Genomic DNA, 24,728 nt, shown 5'->3' on the forward strand with positions numbered 1-24,728 from the left:
AGTAATACAAATTACAAAAATACTTTGGATTAAATGTTAGTGCTTTATATTTATTCATATAAGTCAAATGATCTTTGGGGGATAATCTGATGTACTAGTTAAGTGTTATGAAATAAAAATACTTTGAGGAAAAACTAAGAAAATAGACAAATACCTCAGCATTCCTCTGTGTTCTTCATGCCAGTTCTGTATTCTTTCTTCCCACTGTTCTTTTGTCAATTTGTGTTGTTCCAAAACACTGTAAGAAAAAAAAAAGTTTCTATGATTCAAAATTAATATTCATTTAAAAGTACAGAATCATTCAGTACCTTAACTGTAATGGCTGTCATAAAAACCTATATACATGATAAAATTGCACAGAACTAATACATACACATACACAAGTGATTGCATATAAAATCAATGAAATCTGAATCAGGTTGGTGGACTGTATCAACATCTTCGTTGTGATATAGTACTAGTTATGCAAGATGTTACCATTAGGGAAGGCTGGGAGAAGAATACACAGAATCCCTCTATTTTTTACAATTGCATGTGAATCTATAATTTTCTCAAAAAGTTTCTAAGATCCTGAAATTATTTTAAGTAATACATGTTTTTAAGACAGTTATACAGATAGTTTATGGGAATTCAATTGTTTCAAACGAATAAGCTACTGGACCAAAAAAAGGAAAACGACTTTCTCGTTATTAATAGAAAAAAACAGAGAAGAGAGTGAAAATCAAAATTCTTGGGCCTTAATTTCTTCTCTTACTCTATGTATTTACTTTTCTTGGTAGTAAATTTAATTTTCTTATTTTCTATAGGCAATACTTTATATAAAATTATACAAGTGGAAAGTTACACTTTTTACCACCCCATGTCTCCAAATAATCTTTTATTAAGTTTCTCTTTTATCTTTCCAGTGTTCCCTATGCAAATGTAAGCAAACATATTTTCTCTACTACTGATATTTTAACAAATAATCAGCAAATTCAACATACACAAAATTTTCCTGCTCTACACACTACAAATATTTGTTCTCTTGGGGTCATATAATGATAATTATGTATTTTTATTTACTGGTGAATCCTCACATCCCACTTTACTAATAGCAAAAGCTGTGGCATTAAAATATTATTGCTTATGGGGCGGTTGGGTGGCTCATTCGGGTAAGCATCTGCCTTCGACTCAGGTCCCAATCCCAGGGTCCTGGAATTGAGCCCCGTGTTGGGCTCCCTGCTCAGCGGGGAGCCTGCTTCTCCCTCTCCTTCCCGATCGTGTACTTTCTCGTTATCTCTGTCTCTCTCAACTAAATAAAATCTTAAAAAAATATATTGTTTAATTTTACATGAAACCTAGGAATGTCTTGGCAGTATAAAGGAATCTCAGAATGTAATCTTTCCTTGCATAAGTTACTCACTACTTAGAACGGATTCCTTAATGAGGTCTCAGACACACCATTATGTTCTTACTATGCCCTGCTCCTTTCTCAGTGTATCCTCTTTTGAGCTCTTGGCTTTTTCGGAAGAGGAGTTTTGTCTTCACCCTTAGAGCACTTAAGTTTCCACATTTTTCTTGTCTTTATACTTTTTCTTGCTGCCTGGCCATGACTGCTCACCAAAAGGAATGCAGTCAGCTTTAAGGGCATAATAAGTGCAGCCAATTGCTAGTACCATGACATTAACTAAACCTGAAGGTATGGGTTAATTAAATTGGATACCACTAAGATTTATGTTCTAGCTTTTTGTATCTTGCATTTCAAATCTCATTTGTTTGCATTTTACATAATGTACTTGTACTATTAATCAGCATGACTTGTATACAGGTATTCAAAAATTCCATCCTCTCTTTCTTCTGTCCAGAAAAAGGAGACCTTCTTCATGCCTAAGGCTAATCTATTCAACTTGGCTTTAAATCTATCTATCTGCGCCTTTAAAGGACTTCTCCCCTCACTTTCTCAGGATGTATCCTCCATCATTTATGACAGGGGACATATTAACTGTCCCTTGCATACATGTATATATTATCATATCTATGTCTTAGTTTTACAGAGGGCAAAGGACCACATCCATGTTGCTCACCACTATATGCCCAGTGCCAGTACTGAAAAGATACTCAAATATTTGCAGAGAGAATAAAGGAATTAAATCAGTCCTTTCCCATCTTTTAAAGAACATGTTTATGAACTCCTGTTCCCTAGTTTTTTTTTCTTTTTCATAGCCAAACTTCTTTTGAGAGCTATCCATGGATTCACTCTTTCATTTCCAAACCTCACATCCACTGCCCCTAGTTCACCACAATCTGGCTGCAATCACCAACACCACACTGAAGCTGCTTTTAATTTGCTGCTTATTCCCAAAACTGTACCAGACCGCTCTCCAAGATCCAGAGCCACATCTACAAATGAATACTAGCTCTCCTTCTTGGTTATGCTGCACATGTTTCAAACACAGCAGATTCAAAACTGAAATCTTCCTTCTCCAAAATGTACTCTTTCGCCCCTTATCTTGGAAAAAGGTATTACCAACTACCCAGATGCCCAAGTCAGAAACCTGGCACATAAAAACTTATATCTATCTAGCTCTTTTCAAAGGAGAGAGCAATATTATCTGGTGGAGCTGATAATCTACATCACAAGAGAGCTAAAATGTACTGCGGGAGAACAGACTGCTTCTCTGGGCTTTTCTATACAATAATTTTTTTTTCCTATACAAGAATTAGAAGCACCCATCAAAATCATCAAATTGTGTGTAATTTATGATCACCAAATAACTTGATTACTAATCCTCCCCTGAGGTACTTAAGATAGTGAGAAAAAGTGTGCTATACCATCCATACATAGGTATTTCCTCCATTCTAAATATAGAAATTAGTATTCTGATTTTATGAGTAAGCTTTTGAGTAAGCTTAGATAGCTTGAAATAGTCCTCCAAAGACTACCAACTTGAAGTACACCTAGCTGGACCTTCAAAATTAAAGACCAAATCTTAAAGAACATCTGCTATCTTCCTCCTTTTTAAACAAAGTGGGTTACAGCACACATGCATTTAAAATAAAGAAATTAAATTACGTGATACCAGTGTTTAAAATATTCTTAAAAATCACAGAACTATTAAATGTAAGCCAATTACTTCATCTGATGCTCAAACAGCAATCTAATCTCACATTAAAAAAACAACCATCTATGTTATACATGAGATAAAACATGCCTATTTTTTTATGAACAATTAGGAAATTTTAAGGGTAATTTTGATCATATATAATATTTACCTTATATGCTGATTTAAAACCTAACCTGCTGTGCTTTTCACTAAACATGTTATATCTCAATTTTGGTACAGAGCTGTGGAATCACTGTACCGTACACTTGAAACTAATGTAACACTGTGTGCCAATTATACTTAAATAAAAAATAAAAGTAAGTCAAAAAATTAAATCTCAACTAAAAATAAAAACTAATCCTTATCTGAAATGAAATTCTACTGTGCCAGTAATCAACTATTTAATTCAATGCTTTAAAAAAATCTGAGTTTGGAATAATCATCAAAACTAAACATACAGGCTAACAGGTGTCTCATAGTCCGGATTCTTCAGTAAACAGTACACATTATTTTACTTTCTAAGAACACTACTACTGCGACAGCATTACAGTGTAACAGTAATAAACAGTATAACATTTAATAATCAAATATTAAAGCTACCGTGCTTAATAATACCTTATAAAGCATATATTAACACAATACAACTTATTACACAAAAATAAAGATTAATGCCTACAACCAAAGGAAAATAATAGAAGTGGACACAAGTGGTTTCCTTTCTTCATATTTATGACCTATGAAAAAGAAACTACCATCTAACAGCTTAAATACTATAAAGAAGTAGTGCAACAGTGAAATTTTAGGTTAATAATACACAATTTTGCATTTAAAAAAATTTTACAATTCAGGAATTCAGACTAAGAGCAGTAACACCTCCCTTCCAGGTTCTAAAAGAAAATCTCCATGTACATTCTAGTATGCTACTCTAATTATGAACTGAGATATTTTAAAGTAGAATTTGATGCTGTACTTCTTAGATTTCATACTACCAACCAACACTTGTACCACACTTTACAGCTGAAACTATCAACCATTTAGTTCACGTTCTATAATCATAAGCTGTAAGGTAGGCAGAGCAGGATTATTATCCCCATTTTGCATATTCAGATACAGACGCTCAGAAATTTCAGATAATGCATGTAAGGTCACATGAGTAATAAAGGGTAGAACTAACATTCAAATTCTAGGTCTTCTGCCTAATGATTTCTTCCTATGCCAGGCTATTTTAAAATAACTATTATAAAAAAAGCAATATATTGCATATGAGAACAGAGCACTAGACTAGGAGTCTGAAAACTGAGTTTAGAACACCTTTTAGAGGGTGCCTGGCTGGTTCAGTTGGAAGAGCATGAGACTCTTGATCTCAGGGCTATGAATTTGAGCCCCATGTTGGGTGTAGAGATTACTTAAATAAATGTAAAAACAAAATAAAAACAACCTTTTAAAAATTTAGAAACTGAATTTTAATTCTATAGAAGAAATATAGTGTGGCACTTGTTATTCTCAAAGCATTTATGAAGCACCTATCTGCCTTTGTGAGAATTTTTACCAAGCAGCAGCAGTCACATCCTCCCCCAAGCCCAAATTACCACTACCGTCATTCATTGTTTATCCTGCGGGAATGAGAAGCAGCAGAAAGTTTAAGTAATTACAGTTTATATAAATGTATGTAGCTACTGGGTCATGACTTTTAAAAGTATATTCTCTAGCAACTTAAAAAAACTGTTTTAATCTATTTACAAATTTCTGAAATGTACTTGTTCAGAGAATTTAACGTAAAAACATATTTCACTTACCGCTGGGGTAGGAGTCTATCATTAGCCAGGTAGCCTGGTTTATGAATCTCTTTATTATAATCTCCATACTTGGCTTGGACAGCATAGGAAGCCAAAAGAACTGCAGTTTCTGGCGGACAATAAATCTCATCATTTAAGATAGCTTCCTTAACTTGCAAGAAGAAAAGTCTCTGGGTTATTTCCTGAATTAATTCCTCAGAAACATCTTCAGGAAAGAATTTAGCTCTAAATTTGAACTGTAAAGGATTCTCTTTTTTAACATCTTGCTGTGTCACCTGGAACAGTAATTTTGAGCATAATCAACAAAAATCTTAAATTCACATCAAATTCTTTTTTAGAAGAAAGTAGCATGTGGAACACAAATAAGATTCTAAATCCGTAAGTAAGACTCTAGTGTGTAAGTAAGATTCTAAACTTATAGGTCCTTCTCTAATAACTAAGTTGAAACTTCCCTTAAGAAGCTTATCCTGTAGATGTCTGAGTCAAAGTGAAAGTACTCAGTTACACCTAATAATATTTATTACATGTTAAATTTTCAAAAAGGAAAAAACATTTCTTTTCTCTAAAATGATGAGTTAATGGTAACTTATTGAATTAAAAGACACAACACATTTAATAACTCAGAGATAACTGTAAACGGAGGCCTGACTAAAAGACCCTGAGCTTTTCTAGTACAAATTCATGATCACAATAACTTCAAAGTAATTTAGTTATCAGCTGAATATTATAACGTGTTTTACCTTTTTATTTAGTTTAAGCCATGTAGAATAACCTTTGCTGTCCACATACTGCAGTCCAAAAAACCAGACTTCACGCAAACCAACTGTTTTCACCACCTTAACAAAAAAAAAAAAAAAAAAAAGTTCAATTTTAGTTCATTCACAGTGTAAGTAAATGGTACTTTATTTCAAAGGAAAAACGAAACTACATAAGTGTTACAGGTACATTTCTTTGCTAGAGAAGAGTGCTATCACCATCCTAATTGTACAAATGAAAAAAACAACGCAAAAAGAGTAATTTGTCCCAAGTCAAACAGCTAGAGCCAGGACTCCAATGCAGGCAGTGTGGCTCTAGGGCCCACACTTTTAAACTAGTAGATAGTACTGCACTACAATAAGTGAGGTTTCCTTCTCTCCTGGTATCTAAACTAAAGCAATTCTACTTAATAAAAAACAAGTAATTTATTTCTCAATATACAAACCAAAGAAGCCTTACTGATTAGTTTTTGACTACCACAAACATTTCACTCACTATAAATAACATTTCAACTTGTTTAAGTACAATGAATGCTAACTCCATTCACATTTTTATTCAAGTAAGATAGATGATATATTTACAAATAGGAAGCCTAGAAGAATCAACAGAAGTAGATCATAGTTCATAAGGTACAATATGTACAAGGTATGTATGGTGCATGTAACTGCTTATGATTTTAAGAATTTGTTCACTCTAAAGAAAACCCTTCATCTTACAAAAAGCCCTTATCAGGACTTTCAAGATCATCAATTACCTAAATCAGAAAGATTAAGTATACTACTTTGTCAAGAAAAAAAAGAACTTTCCAGAAATTCTAAAATTTTATATCATATTTTAGATCAGTACGTGACAGAATGATACCTAATAAAACCAAAATATCTACTAGGTAACCTACTGCTGTGTGCTAGAAACTCTGTCTCCTGTTCTCTAAGGTCAAGGAGGTCTGACCACAAACTACTACTCTCCCGCCCAAATGGAAAATTCANTAAATAAATAAATAAATAAATATAATATAATATAATATAATATAATATAATATAATATATAAATAAAATATATGATTTCTAGTAGGCCCCAGAGAATTAAATCAGAATCTCTGGAGGTGGTCTGCAAGCACTGTCTTTTTTTCTTTTTCTAAAGCTCCACAGGTGACTCAAACGTGCACTCAAGAGTGAGAAAAAAAGACAAGATCAGCAGTCCAAATCCCCTCAAATGACACCCATGTTAGCTTATCATGAGGCTGTGACACGAAACTGCTGTCAGGTGACTACTTATAGACTATAATTCTCTGTGCCTTTGCTCCTGCCATCCCTTCTATTTAGGATCTCCACCCATCCCACTATGTACAATATCTTTTCATTCCTTTGAATCCTCATTACAATGCTGTACTTAGAGAATGTTAAAGAAATACCTGCTGATAATTATTTTTAGAAAGTCTTATCTCTCCAATCTAGGAATAAGAAATAGCAGCTCTACAACTATTCAATATAATTAAAAAGGTATCTTGAAAAATTCTAAGTGCCACACTGTTGCAATACCAGTAAAGTTACAGAAAAACATACAAAGAAGTTGCAATAGCTTCTATGTTGTATGTTGTCAAAAAGTTGCACACTTCATATGGTTAAATGATACCTGGTCAAAAAGCTGTTTGCCAGTTGTATTGGGCTGAATGGCAAATTCCAGCTCAGCATCCATGGTGGTTACTCTTACGTTGATCTGCAATAAAAACAAAAGGGAAAATCACTAGGAAAGAGAATATACTTATTAAACATTAAACATGAGGCAATATTTTTATCTGATTTATAAAATAAAGTAGAATATGCATGCAATAAAGAGCTACTCCATAATTGTACCTAAGATTTTCTTTATTAAAGTGATAAAGTTGATTTTAATCAGTGGAAATCTTAAATCTATTTTAAAAAGAAAGAGCTTACAAAGTCCTCTTTTATTTTTTTTAATTTTTATTTATTTTTAAAGATTTTATTTATTTATTTATTTGACAGAGAGAGAGGGAGAGAGAGACAGCCAGCAAGAGAGGGAACACAAGCAGGGGGAGTGGGAGAGGAAGAGTCAGGCTCCCAGCAGAGCAGGGAGCCCGAATCCCAGAACGCTGGGATCACGCCCTGAGCCGAAGGCAGAAGGCAGAAGCTTAACGACTGAGCCACCCAGGCGCCCCAACAAAGTCCTCTTTTAAAAACATTTATTGAATACTTGGCATATACGAGGCACTAGGCCATGAGCTTTCCATGTTCTCATTTAGCCCCCGCAACAATACTAGGAAATATGTTCATTTCTATACAAACTAAAAGAGTTTCCCATTACTTGCCCAAGAGCATGGGATATCAAACAGCAGAGTAGGTATTTCAGAAGAAACATAACTCCAAATTCTTTGAATGACATTCACTATTTTGTATTTTTCAATACAAAATTCAGATACTCAGTTTTATCCTATTGCAAAAATATTCACTTTATAAATATAAAGCATTTACTGATTGACCTGTATTTGTTAGACTCTATTTTAAATTCTTTTTTCTATAAATACCTTTCTAGCTGGATATTTCACCAAAAAGTAACATGCCTTAACTAAATCTTAACTCTACAGTAGCATCTTCACTTAGAATTCACCATCATGTGGTACAATTTGATCTTTTTAACTTTAACTCACGCTATTAGAATTCTAAATCTGATTTCTCCTTTATTTTTACTCATTGTTAACCATACCTCTGCACATGTAGCTTTTATCTGAAATACCTTCTCTAATCAAATAAATCTTGTAAATCACAAAACCTTTTGTGATATAATATATATATATTTGGTCTTCATTCTGTTTCTTGGCAGAGAGCTCCTAGAACCTTTGGAATTTCCTGAATGATAGAAGTGAGTGGAGTCTTTTGTTATTCATAATAACCCTTTCAACCATACCTGAGTTTACACTAATGACTCATGATGGACCCCTAGACACCTTCAGGATGGGGGCAGGTAGCCAGAAGAAACAACCATGTGATTAGAGCCACCCACCCTAACCTCCAGAGAGAAGAGAAGCTGGGAAATGAGTTAATCATCAATGGCCAATAATTTAATCCATCATGCCTACATAATGAAAATTCATAAAAAGCCTAAACAACGGAGTTCACAGAGAGCTTACAAGGTGGTGAATGCATCCACATGCAAAGAGAAAGGTGGACCGTAAACTCTAAAAGGACAGAAGCTCCTGTGCTCAGGACATTTCTGGATCTTGCCCTATGTACCTCCTTTTCATCTTTATTTCATTCAAATCCTTATAACATCCTTCATATTAACCACTAACAATAAGTAAAAGTGTTTTCCTGAGTTCTGTGAGCTGTTACAGGGAATTACAGTGCCTGTGGAGGGGATCATGGGAATCTCCAATGTGTAGCCAAGTTAGAAATATGGGTAACATGGGGACCCACTACCTGTGATTGGTGTTTGAAGGGGACAGCAGTCTTGAGGGACTGAGCCCTTAACCTGTAGTGTCTGTGCTAATCTGGATAGCTGGTGTCAGAATGAATTAAACTGCAGAATACACAATTGAGGTCTACGTGGAAGTAGAGAATTGCCTGATGTGGAAAACTTATACATCTACTACCAGAAATTTTAAGTAAAGAGAAAGTTCTCCATTACCCATAAATCTACCATTCAACTTATTAACTAGAAATGGCAAAAAATGCTATAGATACCAATGTATTTCTTGTGAATTTCTCTGTCCCAAACCCCCACAGGTAAGCACTAACCTGAATTTTGTATTTATCATTCCCTTTTTTTAAAAGAATAGTTTCACCACAAATGTAGGTACCTGTATGTAAAATATTAAGCTTTTCTTGATTTTTAGCTGTATTAAAGTTGTACAGTACTGGCTAAGAAAATCTTTTCTTGATGTAGGCAATGGTTACAGGAGTACCTTTATTTTATGAAAATTCACCAACTATACACAATACGTTCTTCTCAGTATGTATACTCTATGTCAGTAAAAAGTTTAAACAAAAATTATACCACATGGTAGTTTGCTTTTCCACTGTTTCTAAGCTTCATTGATTTTTCTGTGAGTAGCTGCAATTCATTTATTTTTACTGCTATACAACTACTGCTGGACAACAATTTACCCATTTTCTTGTCAATGGATATTAAATTGTTTCTAATTTTTTGGCTATCAAGAACAATACTGTTATAAACATTCTTGTGTATGTCTCCTAGTGCGTATGTATCTGAGTTTATCTAGAAGTATATACACAGACAAACTCCTGGGTGATAAAATATACAAGCCTTTACCTTTACACCCTGTAAAAGTGAATTGTCCTCCAAAATGACAGTATCCACACTCCATCAACAGCACATAAGAATTCCTGCTGAGCTGTATTTTTCACCAACAGTGGGTATTATCAGATTTTTTTTAAGTATTTGACAATCCAGTGGGTGTAAAATGATATCTCAATATGGTCTTACTGTGCAGATCTCTGATTCCTAAAGAAGCTGAGAACATTTTCGTATGTGTAGCATGCAGAATTCTAAGATAGCCCCATGATCTCCTCCCCTGGTGTCACTCTCATGATTATGTTACATTACACGACAAAAGGAATTTTGCAGATGTACTTAAGATTACTAATCAGTTGACCTCAAAATCGAAGGATTATGTGAGTGGAGCTAAGCTATTCACAGAAGTCCTTTAAAAGCAAAGCGTTTTCTCTGACTGGTTGAAGATGTCAGAGAAATTCAAAGTGTGACAGGAATTTGACATAAAAGGTTCTCCATTACTGAGTTGGAGCGGCTATGGGGTAAGGACCCAACACCAGCCTCTAGGAGCTAAGAGTGACCCCTGGCCAATAGCTAGTAAGAAAATGGGAATTTCATCCTCCAGTAAAGGATGGATCATTTTTGTAAGACAATGAATTCTGCCAATAGAAATAAGCTTGAAAGAGAACCCCGAGCTCCAGATGAGAATCAAACGGGGGTACACCTTAATTTCAGGCTGGTGAGAGCCTGAGCAGAGAACCTAGTCACATCATCCCGTATTTCTAACCTACAAAACTGTGAGATAATAAATGGGTATTGCTTTAAGCTACTAAATTTGTGGTAATTCGTTATAGAATAACAAAAAACTAATATGGTATATTTATGGACCACACAGTCTCTCCGTCTTTGGAAATGTCTGTTAACATCTATTGCTTATTTTTCTATTAGGTTTTTTGTCTTTTTCTTTTTACTATGTAGGAGATCTTTATATATTCTAGATAATTCTAGATAGTAATCCTTTGTCAGTTATTTACATCACAAAAAAATCTTCTCCCAGTTTGTAGTTTGTCATTCTACATTATGATGAACATGTATTTTTTTTTTAAGATTCTATTTATTTATTTGAGAGAGAGAGAGAGAGAGAGAAAGAGCGCGCACACAAGAAGGGAGAGGGGTAGAGGGAGAAGGGGAAGCAGACTCCCTGCTGAGGAGTGAGCCCGATGCAGGGCTCAATCCCGGGACTCTGGGATCATGACCTGAGCTGAAGGCAGACACTTCACTGACTGAGTCACCCAGGTGCTCTATGGTGAACATATTCTTAATTTTAACATTGAATTTATCAACATTTTACATACAGGTACCAATTTTTTTGGCCATATTTAACAACTCCTTCTCTTCTCTGGAGTCATAAAGATGTTCTTATATATCATCCTAACGTTCTGTTTTTCATAATTTGTCTTCAATGATTTTTGCTTATGATTTAAGGTAGAGGTCCAATTTCATTTTTCAATTTCTATACGATAATGATATGGGGATTTAACATACCTAAGTGATGCATACGGATTAGTCAATTTGCTTCCCAAAGACTATTATGTCACAGATCAAATGTCTACAAGGTACAGGATCTGAATCTGTGCTATTCTGTTGCACTGATTGATTAACTATTCTGTCAAAACCACACTGTCTTAATTACAACATTTTTAAATAAGTCTTGCTATATGGTAAGAAAAGTCTCCCCTCATTGTCTTCAAAACTTGTGAGCTACTCTTGGCTCTTTGTTCTTGATCCTGACTTCACACAAAATTGTAAACTTCCAAATACCCCACTATGATTTAAGTTGGAACTACGCTAAATTCATCAGTCCCTTCAGGTGAGAAATAACATCTTTTCAATATTGACTATTCCTATTCATGACTGTGGTTCTCTCTGTGCATTAATTTGTCTCCTTTAGCATCTTTCAAAAAAGTGTTTATGATTTTCTCCATAAAAATCATATTGATCAGGGCACCTGGCTGGTTCAGTCAGGGAAGAATGGGACTCTTGATCTCAAGCTTGTAAGTTCGAGCCCCCTGCTGGGTGTGGAGATTACTTAAAAAAAATAAAATCTTAACAAAAATCATATTAACCATTTGTTAGATATCTTTCCCATAAATCACAATGATTTTGTCACTATGATAAATTCAGTTCCACAATCCCTTGACATCCCAGAAATCAAAAGCAAGTTTATTAGCCAATTTTAGCAAAACCTTAACATGAAGTGATGTGAGACTATCTGGTGGATTAATTTATCCCATTTCATATGAATAGTCACACAATGACCTATAAAAATACTAATTTTTTGAGGTGATACACCAGACCTTGAGAGAAGCTTCATGACATAATGATATAGGAATATAATGTATTATATATTCATCTTTCTGAAATCCAAACAATTCCAAATATTGAAACTCATCTAGCTTAAAGGGTTTCAAACACAGGATTGTGAATTTGATGATAGCTTTCCAAAATCATTTTGCTTTTGTAGAAATGCAAGTGATTTCTCTATTGATCTTTTTTTTTTTTTTAAGATTTTATTTATTCATTTAACAGAGAGAGAGAGAGACAGCCAGTGAGAGAGGGAACACAGGCAGGGGGAGTGGGAGAGGAAGAAGCAGGCTCCCAGCAGAGGAGCCTGATGTGGGGCTCGATCCCAGGACCCCGGGATCATGCCCTGAGCCGAAGGCAGATGCTTAACGACTGCGCCATCCAGGCGCCCCTCTATTGATCATTTCATCAGTTCCCTTGCTGAATGTTGTAACGAGCCTGTAAATCCTTGTGCTTATATAAATCAGGGGTCAGAAAATTTTTCTGGGGCCAAACAGTAAATATTTGTGCAGACTGTACAGTCTGTTGCATCTACTCAACTATCCTACTATAGCAACAAAGCAGTTATAGATAATAAACAACGAGCATACCACAGTCCAATAAAACTAGTCACCAAAATTAGAATTTCATTTAATTTTGAAGGTAAAATATTATTCTTGTAGTTTAATCCACCAAAAACGTAAAAATCATTATTAGCATGTAAGCCGTACAAAAACAGGTGGTGAGCTGAATTTGGCCTATGGGCCATAATTTGCCAATCCCTGATATAAAAAAGAATCTTAACATCTTCAAATAATGTTTCTTCCTTTCTAGTCCTTCAGCTTTTGATTTTTCTTCTGTGCAGGTTTCCCTGTTCGATGCTGAATAGCAACAATGATAGCATCTTTTGTCTTGTTCTTGATTTAAAGAAAAAAAAAAAAGCTCCCACTGTTAACACATTAAAAAGAGCTTTTGTGGTTACAGTTTCTTCTACACCTAGCTTAAGAAGTGTGGGGTTTTTGGGGCGCCTGGGTGGCTCAGTCGTTAAGCATCTGCCTTCGGCTCAGGGCATGATCCTGGAGTCTGGGATCAAGCCCTGCACTGGGCTCCTCTGCTATGAGCCTGCTTCTTCCTCTCCCACTCCCCCTGCTTGTGTTCCCTCTCTCGCTGGCTGTCTCTATCTCTGTCAAATAAATAAATAAAATCTTTAAAATAAAAAAAAAAAGAAGTGTTGGGTTTTTGTTTTTTAAATCATGAACAGTTGTTCAATTTATCATATGATTTATTTCCTTTAACCTAACCATGTGACTGTGGTAGACTGCTTGCTGTTTGACCACCAAATTCTAACAAAATTATAGTTGGGTATATGGCTACTGAGCTACAAAACATTTCTCAAGGTCTCTTGCAATTAGATATGGCTCCATGACTAAGCTCTCACCCACAGAACAGGACAGAAGAGACACAGGCCACTTCTGGGCCTCGGCATAAAATAGTGAGCATGCTTTTTCTTCCCTTGCTGCTGGCTGACACCCAGAAAAGCAGTAAATTTATGCCTAAGTATTTTATGCCTTTGATGCTGTTACGAATGGATTTTTTTTACTTCATTTTTCAAATTTTGCTATATATAGTATATAAGAAAGGCTACTGATTTTTAAAAATATAACCTTGTGTCCAACAATCTTGCTAAGTTCAATTATATTTCTAGTGTTGTTTTTTAGATTCCTGAAGATTTTCTACATAAACAATATGCCATCTGCAAATAAAAAAAAAAAATGCTTCCTCCTTTCTGATGTTTATGCCTTTTATTTCGTCTCATTCTTCTCTCCCTCCAACAATGCAAAATCACACTTTGTAACCTACCTACTGAGTCTTTAAAGTAATTCCGAAGAGATATTCATGTCAGAAAACTCCAATAGCTATAACCACTGATTTTCTTAAAAAAGATAACTGGCCAAAAAAAAATTGAAAAAAAATCCCAAAATTGTTATATGAAATTTAAAAACATTTATGCCAAGAGAAAAGGAATAAAACTTAGTCAAGAACTATATAATTATAAAGCTAAGTAAAATCATACACACCCCCTTAAATTAAAAAAACAAAACAAAAAAGACTATATAATATCAGCATCAGTATCACTAGCAACGAAGCTAGAATTATGAGAAAACTCATGCATGGATCCTTCCAACTTCTCATTACTTCCTCCTGTAACATGAAGTTACTATTTACTGAGCAGTGAATGTGTACCAATTTCTTCTAATTCTCACCAAACTCCCGTAAGTAAGGAACTAGTCATGTCTGCATTTTTTATAGAAGGAAATTAAGAACTGGAGAGCCTGAAGTAACCTATCAAAAGTCACAGAGGGGAAGCAGCAGAGGCAGGATATGAACTAAGACGGTTTAGCTCCAGAACCCATGAATTTTCATCTTAACTGCAACGCGACCTATACCTCCTCGTCACTGGCTCAGAGTACTTCACTGTAGCCGCATTAATCTAAAACAAGCAACAGCAGTATCAGTGCTTTTTTCTTCCCAATGACTCTACCATAAAATTCTGCCTTGTGCCAAAAGGAATTTAATGCTCCTGATATTTTATTAAGTAAGTAGTGGTAAAAGTAGAACACACTTACTGGTTTCGGCATTTTCCTTCTCTTTTTGTCACCTTCTTTAAAAATTCACTTTTATGAATTCTGATGTCACCTTCAGTTAAAAAAAAAACATAATGGATCTATTACTTTTATATACTGTCTTGATTTTAATATAATTTGTATAGAATAAAACTTAAAACATTTTAAACTGTGAGTTTAACAGAGCTCTCTAAAAATAAAAAAAGTAACACAGAACTCTCTTATTCTAATTTTCATGTCTTTTACTATCATTTTACCTTCTCTAAAAATATTTATAGCTGTAATTTAAAATAGCACATATCTCAAACAACATAATCAAAAGCATAACGATCACCAACCGAAAGTTTTAATTTACTCAGAGACGACGCATAGCAAGGAAGCAAGACTGCTAAGGACCCAAACGCTGTCTCTGCATCCGGTTCACCTCTACACCCAGACTGGGAGAGGAGAGGGATAGTAAAGGAGGAAGATATAGATTCAAATTCTAAAGAGATGAACTCAAGAACACTTTTTTTTTAAGATTTTATTTTATTTATTCGACAGAGATAGAGACAGCCAGCGAGAGAGGGAACACAAGCAGGGGGAGTGGGAGAGGAAGAAGCAGGCTCATAGCAGAAGAGCCTGACGTGGGGCTCGATCCCATAACGCCGGGATCACGCCCTGAGCCGAAGGCAGACGCTTAGCCGCTGTGCCACCCAGGCGCCCCTCAAGAACACTTTTCAACCTTTTTTCTGTACTGACAAAGACAAAAGGAAATTCTGATTAATGTAAACTCTAAGAAGATAACTTTTTCTTCTTCAAAGTTTAAAAAATCTGAGTAAAAATACATTGAGTTATTTACCTAAGGCGTATTAAACAGCCACAGAATACACACTAGCAATTTGCACATTACTCACCAGCAAGCTCGTGGCCTTCAATGAAATTTAGAGCTGTCCTTGGGACCAATGTTAAATTTTATCTTCTCCCTGTAAAGCAAAACAAGTGAATCCTAATCCAAGAAAACCATCATGCTATATTGTCTTAGGGTAAGTGTTCTTAAAAACATCTAACAAACCAACCAAAAGATCTGACATTCTTAATCATTATTAGTTGTCCAGAAAAAATGACATATTATTCCAATTTGAAAACTTTTAGTGAGGTATATTAGATTATTACTTGAAAATCAGCTTCCATTGATATTATCTCTGCCAAGAAAATTCATCCATTATACAGCATCAACTAAATTAATATACAATTAATTCTGCTTTAGAACTTCAGTGTCAACTGCTTTTTAATATGTTACAATGCACCTGAAAATTCCCCAAATCGAAAAAAAAAATGGAACATCATTTCCCTACAGTTTACTCAATCAGGTGCCAAATAAACCTCTCTTTAAAAGAAACTTCCACCTGAGATATTTTTTTATCTAATAATTGAGCTATGAAATTCATTTCCTTAACTCTTAGCTAGAAAATGTTAACACTCCCTCCTTACAGTCAGTCACCTACTTTCATGAACCTAAATGTACTTCAGACCTATCTTCTCATTCCACATCCTCTTTTCATCCCACTACTGTTGTCTTGTTCATCCTTATCATCTCAGGTCTTAAAACATCCTCAAAACTGACCTGCTTTTCACATCATTTATAAGTTAGTAATTCCCAAATCTATATCTCTAGAACGTGCTTGGCTAACTTGCCTTGCTCAATGTCTAGATTATCTCAAATGTAACATGGCCAAAACATTTAAATCTCTACCCTATAGCCAAATCTGATTTTCTACAAGTCTTGGTGACATATTTCTAAAAAGTTATCACAGTATTCCCTCATGATTTTTTTATCTACTACGTTGGCAGTTATGATCCTCTTTTCATTCCTAATGCTGTTAAATTATACCTTCCCTTTTGCTTGATTAATGTTGCCAGAAGTCTGCTTAGTTTATTGGTTCTAAGGGCCATCTTCCAGTTTCGTTGATCTGTTTCTTTTACTGTTTTTTTGTTAATTTCTTTTTCCTCATCACTTTTCTTTTCATTAGTTGGCTTTACTCTGTGGCTCATTTTCTAATCCCTAAAATTAAAATTTTATCTAAGTAATTCCCATTTTTTTTCTTTTCTAGTATGTGCATCAAGGTCATAAACTAAATATGTTAAAATATAAGATCAGTCCATATACAAAGTATCCCCCTATTTTCTCCAGAATATTTTTTAAAAAACTTTTATCATTTGAATATATAAAGTAATCAAGTATATATTTATAACATTAGTACACTTAAATGTTTTTTAAAATGATCTATAAAGTATTGAAACTATACTTTTTCCTTCATCCCTTATTTCACAGAGCACAGAATTTCTTTAAACTCCTCATACAAATAAGACAGATTATACAAACACTTTTTGAATCAGTATATAATACTATTACTAAAATTTTTATCCCAAACCACACTACCCATTCATATAAAACACCGGGAATTTTTTTCCCTATCTGTACTGTGGGAATATATTTTAATATCTACAGTGCAACCACTGCATTGTTTTTTTTAAAACCAGATCTCTTCTAGATTTGCCTCTTTTTTTAATGCTTAAACCACTTACCAAATGAACTCTGTGAGCTTTCCAAACTCACATGTACCAAAGGCATGTCAGGTCAATGTGCCTGTTTTAAATAGTAATTTCAAGCCCAAGAAAAGAACAAATCAACAACAGATTTCCTAAAAACACAAATATAAATCTCCATTTCTGGGAGCACTTTTTTTTTTTAAATGTCTTGCCTTATATTTAAAACCACACCATTTTTCTGAACAAAACAAGTCAATCAGAGAAAGACAATTATATGATTTCACTCATGTGGAATTTACAAAACAGAGGATCATAGGGGAAGGGAGGGAAGAATAAAAACAAGACAAAATCGGAGAGACAAACCATAAGAGATTCTTAACTATAGGAAACAAACTGAGGGTTGCTAGAGGAGGGTGGGCGGAGGGATGGAGTAACTGGGTGATGGGCATTAAGGGGGGCATGTGATATAATGAACACTGGGTATTATACAAGACTGATGAATCACTGATCTCTACCTCTGAAACTATTACACTATATGTCAGTTAATTGAATTTAAAAAAAATAAAATACCATTTTTCTAAGTATCACTTTACTGTTTTCCCACACAGGTTTTTATACGCAGTCTTTTCACTGGCTCTCCAAGTTTCCCTTTCCAGTTTTGATCTCTAATCATGACTAAGAAATTTTTTTTTTAATTTTCAAATGGAATGGTTACAAGTCTGGGAACAAAGCACTTTTATTATTTATTTCTAACTTTACTATATCATAGTCAAAGAATTCATTAAGACTTCATGTTTAGTACATGGTCAGTTTAATTTCATTTCTAACTGTTCTGGCTATAAATGACAATAATGTACGTTTTGCATTGGTAAGTTAGATCAAGCCAAAACAAGTGCTTAATGTTTTGTTTATAGTTTCCCTACTGTTGCTCATTTTAGTCTACTTAAGCACCTTGAGAAAAAAATATATTAATTTTTCCCAAGTATGATTGTGGATGTTAATTTCTTCTTATAAATTGTCACTTTTTAACTTATATTTTTTTTAGGCTATGCTATTAGGTGAGTATAGGTTTAGAACTGTTATTTCTCCAGGGAATACTTCCTTTTTCCATTAAGTAATAATTTAATTGCATGTAGAATTCTAAATTGACTGTTATTCCCTCAGCATTCAGAGGACATTATTTTTCTGGCATCTGTTACTGCTGATGAGAGATCTACTGTCAATCTAACTCATTTATCTGAGATAATTTGCCTTTTCTCTCTGCTTTAAGGAATTTTTTGGGGGGGTGTTCTCCAGGTTTGCTTTTACTTATCTTGTTCAGGATTTGGTAAGCTTCCTTATTCTGAAGATGCGCGCTTTTCTTAAATTCTGGAAAATTATTAAGCCATTGTCTCTCTCATTCTCTTTTCATTCAGCAATTCTCACTGGACACATACTGCATATTTTATTCTCTAATCCATACTACTTTTTTGTATTTTCCATTTATCTCTGTGCAACACTCCTCTAATCACTAATTCTCTCCAGTTGTTTTTAATGTTTTACCTCTTGAATAGTTCAGCATTTTGATAATCATATATTTTTATTTCTAGAAACCTTTTCAGCTTTGTAAAAAAATTTTAACAATGCTATGCTATTTTATAATTTGTTTTAAATCTTCCTTTGATTCCTATGTTTATTTTCTGTCACTATAAAATTTTTCTGTTTTCAGTTCATTATGGTTTATTTCTTTATAGAGTTTGTAATTTTGGACAGAAAGCTCATGTCTCTAAGCCACTACCCAATGTGGGAGTCCTGCAAGCCCTGAGTTGTGTGTGTGTGTGTGTGTGTGTATATATATATATATATATATATATATATATCGCTACAAAGGTATTTCAAGTTTGCTCGTACCAGACTATTAAGAATTAAAAATTTTTTTTAATTTCTTTTTATTATTTTTTTAAAGATTTTAGGTATTCATCTGAGAGGGAGAAAGACAGAGAGAGCATAAGCAGGGAGAGAGGCAGAGGGAATGGAAGCAGCAGACACCCCGCTGAGCTGCAGCCAGACATGGGCCTCCCATGGCTCCCAGGACCTGGAGATCATGACCTGAGCCAAAGGCAGACATTTAACCATCTGAGCCACCCAGGTGTCCCTAAAAAAAAAAAAAAATTTTTTTTTTTTTTTTAAAAGAAGCACCTGGCTGGCGCAGTGGAGCATGTGACTCTTGATCTCAGGGTCATGAGTTTAAGCCCCACGATGGGTGCAGAGATTACATACATACATACATACATACATACATAATTTTTTAAGGAATTTTAATTGTCCTAGGCCAATTTTTACATTAACTTGTCGATCTTGTATTGCATTACCAGATCTACCCCAAAGCTACACACTAAAGAAGGAGAAGACACTCAGGAGAGCTCCCAAAGGTCCTGATCATGTTATTTATTAAACCACACAGCTGTTGTATCCTTCCTGTGCAATCTCATCAGCAAGGAAGAACAAGGGACAGAAAGGGAGACTTATACGCCAGACTATATAAACTAAGTTAAAGCACTCAAGTTATAGAAAAAGTAGTTAAGAAACACAGGGCCAACTAGGCAGGTAAATAAATATCAAGTATGTAGGTTTGCAGAAATTTTGAAGTTATATATTAATCCTGGAATGAAATAAAGGTAGGTTTTTCTCCTTTTCCCTTAAAAAATGATTTATCCAAGTTTTCAATACTAGAGTTAATTCAAGTTGTATTCTAGAAAAAGGATCTTTCAAGGAAAAAAATGGATATTAAAGTTTTAGGTTTAATAAGAGAGCTCTGCAAACATAAAAGAATAAATATATCATAGGCCAACACACACAAAACCAGGTTTTTACACAAGCAAACTAAACTTTTAAAATCTCCAACAAACCTAACTCAACTATAGGAACTGTGGGGGGGTGCAGCTAACAAAAAGCCTCCATAAATAAGGATATGGTGGACTTCTAAAAATGCATGTTTTCAGACCAGTGTTTGTCTCTTAAAAATCAGGTTGGTCTCCAACTTGTTTTTGTTTTTGTTTTTTTAAAGATTTTATTTACTTATTTGACAGAGAGAGAAATAGTGAGGAGCACAAGCAGGGGGCGTGGGAGAGGGAGAAGCAGGCTCCCCGCTGAGCATGGAGCCCCAAGCAGGACTCCGTCCCAGGACCCTGGGATTATGACCTGAGCCGAAGGCAGGCACTTAACCAACTGAGCTACCCAGGCAGCCCATCCACCTTGTTTTATTTCAGTTAATTACAAATTATCTGAGAAAAAGAATAAGGTTCTACCGCTTTATTTACCAGCTGAACACAATGTGATTACTCAGCAACAATGCTCTGTACTTAGAGAAGACTCCACAGTTGTATGCTCTTATACATTAATTCTCTACTAACAAAAATCCGAGGAGACAAGACAGGTCACATTATGGCTACTTTACAGCTGAAGATACAAGGTCAAGTGCATGAAAATTTCTTGTTCTCAGTCATACAGGTAATCATTGGCCAAACAGTCTTGTGACACCTACCCTAGAGTCCAGAACTCTACCACATACCCACCTGTCTTCCCCTATTTGATATTTAAAAAGTGCTAAATAATTTCACTTGTAGAAATTTACCCAAAGAAAATAATAAAAATGTGTACAATGTTAGAGCTGCAAAGATTCTAGTTACAGTGTTATTTATAAAAGTGTATATAATACTGAGGTATTAGTTAAGTGAACCATGGTATATCTGTAGGCTCTGCTAGATTTCAATGCAGCCAATCAAAATGTTACAAAAAATAATAAGTGACATGGCAAAATATCCACAAACTACTAAATAGGCAGGTTATAAAACCATACATACAGTATCATCACATTTCTTTTTTAAAAGTATAAATGAAAACACTAATATGATTATACTCCAAAATATCAAGTCTCTCTGAATTAACATGAATCTGTAAATTTCTAAAATGAAAATGTAGAGCTTCTGTAATAAGAAAAACAAATGAAAGAACAAAATTATTCTAATAAACTGGAGTCAGACCTAGAACTTCACCATAATATTTACTATAATCTAAGCAGGTGAATCTTTTTTCAAAAAGAGACTTTTTAAAAAAAATTCTAATTTTCGAGGGAAAAAAATGACTAAGATATATACGTAATGATGGAAACAGATTAATATATTTTATTTAAAATCCCTACACCCTTAGAACAAAATAAATAGCAAAATAAAAGTAACAGAATAGAAAAATATCCAACAGTCATAACAAAAAGTTACTATGGAAGTAAAGAAATAATTAAATATATAAAGATATCACTCAGACCCCACTCAATAAATGGTTAAAAGACAAACTCTGCAAACTCTTTACAAAACAAATGCACGATTGTACTACTGATTAAAACCACAAATCAAAATGGCTTTAAGGTATTACTGATTATATACTCATTAAACTAGCAAAATAATTATTAATCATACATGCCAGTACTGATGAGGCAATATCACTAAACAAGTAGATAAATACTGCTAGTAGCACCATAATTCGGCTCAAAAGTTCTAGAAAATAAGTTGTCAATATTAACAAAAGCTCGATTTTTTTCTGAACAGGAAATTCTGCTTTTGGAATACACCCCAAAGAAATAAAGAAATACAAAAGAAAGTAATCTGTAGCAAGATATTCTCAGCAGTACTCATTATAAATGCCAATGATTAAAATTACAATGTTGAAACTATGTTATAACATGATGGGCTATTACAGGTTTTCTGTGCATTACGACTGTGTCAACATTTACATTAGGATAAATGATTATGCAGTCACTCATTTTAACTATGTAAAATGCGGGCATCCTTACACATGGTATCTTGATATACATAACTGGGCGCTTAATACTAATCAGGGTCTTATTTTTGTTAAGTTCCTAATTTTAAAAATCAGATGAGAATTTTTAAAAAAAACGTATTACAGTAAACCGGTTATATCTCTGTTTTCAACCTTTTATAATATGACATATATAAGAATCCTGCCTTAAATTTTTTAGGATGCCCCTGGGTTTTTAGCCAATTTAGTTATTACTGAAAAATATTCATATCATGATAATACTATTTAACCTCAGTAATGCCTTTCTAATCCTTCCATGATTGCATTAGTATGTTTTTTCCTGAAACAAGCATTTGTTAGTACCAGAATGGACAATTTAATAAAATGTCACATGAAAAGCTAAGATAACCAAGATACTGAGATACATGTCCTGGGTTTCCACTTCTAACTGATTCATCTTGAGATCACTGTCTTTCAGTGTCTTCCTTTCTTTCTTCTCTTAAAAAAAAAAAAAAAGATAACATATAATCACCTAAACCACTGTATTATCAGATACATAATAAAAATCAACTCTTTTCCCATCTACCCTCATAATACATAATTACTGAGAAAAAATTTACTCCCTCCTCCCTACTTTCCTAAATTTCTTAAAATGGTCTTACCCTACCTTTCTGCCATACTGACTCCCCCAGAAGCAATGAAGCATAATCATGGCAGTGACATATAAACTCAACAAGTAGTTTTAAGAGATGCTGCAAGCATACACATTTCCATTTCCAGAGAATTAACTGTATGGTTATATACTCTAAACACAATGTTTACAGACAAAGCATTCATTTGAAACATTCTCTTCTTTGTCCTTTAACTCTGAGGGTGACCCTAAAACAGCCTTTCTACCTCAAACAATGGAAAAGCAGCCTCATGCTAAACACCTTGAGCTCTATTAAGTCAGCGGCGCAACAGACTCTTCCCACCTGTCAGGTGGTAAAACAGGTGTTAAATCTAGTCCATACTGGACCTACACCGAAGCTTCAATAATTTATACCACACTGCCTAATTTTACTCTTAAGATATCCTTTTCCCCCATGACTAACTATAATTTTTTTTTCTGTCTTTTGAGACATAGAAGCAATCTCTGAACCAACTGTGGTTTCTCCACAGACCAGAAGTTACAAAAGAATTCCTTTGCCAATTTACTGGGGTATTAGGATGCAGTGTAACAAAGAGAAGTATAAACTGAATTAATAAGGTAACTCTGGCAATCAAATCAACACAATATCTACAATAAAGAAGTTATTAATCACTTTTCTTCTGCATAGACCCCTCTGGTGAAGCCTGTGAAGCCCTTCCTAGAAAAGCATTTTAAAATGCACAAAATAAAATACATTAACATTGCATAATTCCAATTATACTGGAGTGCCATTATCAAAATATTAAAATCACATATTTATGACACAGTAATATCTGTGCTTTTTAACTAATCTCCAAATAAAAATATTTACCAGTCAATCTAATCATTAAACTTCCAAGTAATTATGAGTTTATTTCTGTAACAGTAACAGACTATGAAAATATCTGCAATTTCTAAGGGAAATAGTTTCTGCCACTACTAATACCACCAGTTGCCCACATTAAAAATGGAAGAAAACATGTAAAAAAAGATGCAACTTTTTCCCCTATCCAAGTTCACAGACACACAGGCTTAAAACCTCTATTAACCACAGAACTATATTGTATTTTTAGCTCAGTGTTAATACTGAATTTAATAGCAGTGTTAATGCACCTTTAGCTATGTAAGAGAAGCAAAGAGGGCAAAATATTTTAGACCCATTTTGCAAACAAAGCAAGCCAAAACCAAGGACAAGGGTAGTGAATGAAGCAAGTACCTGAAGAATACTCACTCTTCAGCCAGTTTACCTCTATTACCTGATCGTCATAATAACTACTCTCTTCCCTCTGCCCAAGAGAGGTACATATCACAATCCCTCATTCTTTTAATAAGGAATTTAAGATTCAGATAAGTGACCTGCCCAAAGTAATAAAGTTAGTTAACAAGTCTGACGTCCTTGTAAACCCTGAGTCCTGGGGCTCTTCTGGCTTTCCTATTCTGCTTTTTTTTGTGACATCATTCTAGGCAAGCTCATCTCAAACAATTACAAGAGCTTTTCAAGAAGAAGCTAAAGCTCATTATTCTGTTGTTTTCAGGTCAAAAGACTACCTCTAAAGATGTTATAAGTACACATTAATACTGGTATAATCACAGGGCGCCTGGGTGGCTCAGTCACTTAAGCGTCCAACTCTTGATCTCAGCTCAGGTCTTGATCTCAGGGTTGTGAATTCAAGCCCACACCCAGCATGGAGCCAACTTAAAAAAAAAAATACTGGTATAATAATCACCTCTGTAAATGGATTTCCTGTAAGGTTGCTATGCAGTTCCAAATAATGTATTAAGTACTTGCTTATGTAGAAAGTGATTTTCACTCAAGGATATTTTCAAGGAACTGAAATATTCAACATTTTTAAGCAATTTTTACAGGCTACTGAAAATGCAA

General features: G+C 34.3%; 1 protein-coding gene across 3 annotated transcripts in view; it reads right to left on the reverse strand.

Annotated features, from left to right (window-relative positions):
• The window catches only part of RDX (radixin), a 57,607-nt gene that overhangs the window by 27,126 nt on the left and 5,753 nt on the right, over positions 1 to 24,728 (reverse strand). The window contains exons 2-7 of one of the 3 annotated variants that reach the window (XM_034665717.1): positions 15,747 to 15,815; positions 14,854 to 14,923; positions 7,268 to 7,351; positions 5,620 to 5,715; positions 4,880 to 5,154; positions 155 to 238 (exon numbers count right to left, since the gene is read on the reverse strand). In XM_034665717.1, coding sequence (XP_034521608.1) covers positions 155 to 238; positions 4,880 to 5,154; positions 5,620 to 5,715; positions 7,268 to 7,351; positions 14,854 to 14,865 — 551 coding nt within the window. In that variant the 5' untranslated portion in view covers positions 14,866 to 14,923; positions 15,747 to 15,815. Of the gene's footprint in view, positions 1 to 154; positions 239 to 4,879; positions 5,155 to 5,619; positions 5,716 to 7,267; positions 7,352 to 14,853; positions 14,924 to 15,746; positions 15,816 to 24,728 lie in introns of those variants that run through there. The other 2 variants (XM_019797680.2, XM_011222591.3) reach the window with 2 other exon arrangements.

This window comes from Ailuropoda melanoleuca, chromosome 8, assembly GCF_002007445.2.
Source record: "Ailuropoda melanoleuca isolate Jingjing chromosome 8, ASM200744v2, whole genome shotgun sequence".
NCBI lineage: Eukaryota > Metazoa > Chordata > Mammalia > Carnivora > Ursidae > Ailuropoda > Ailuropoda melanoleuca.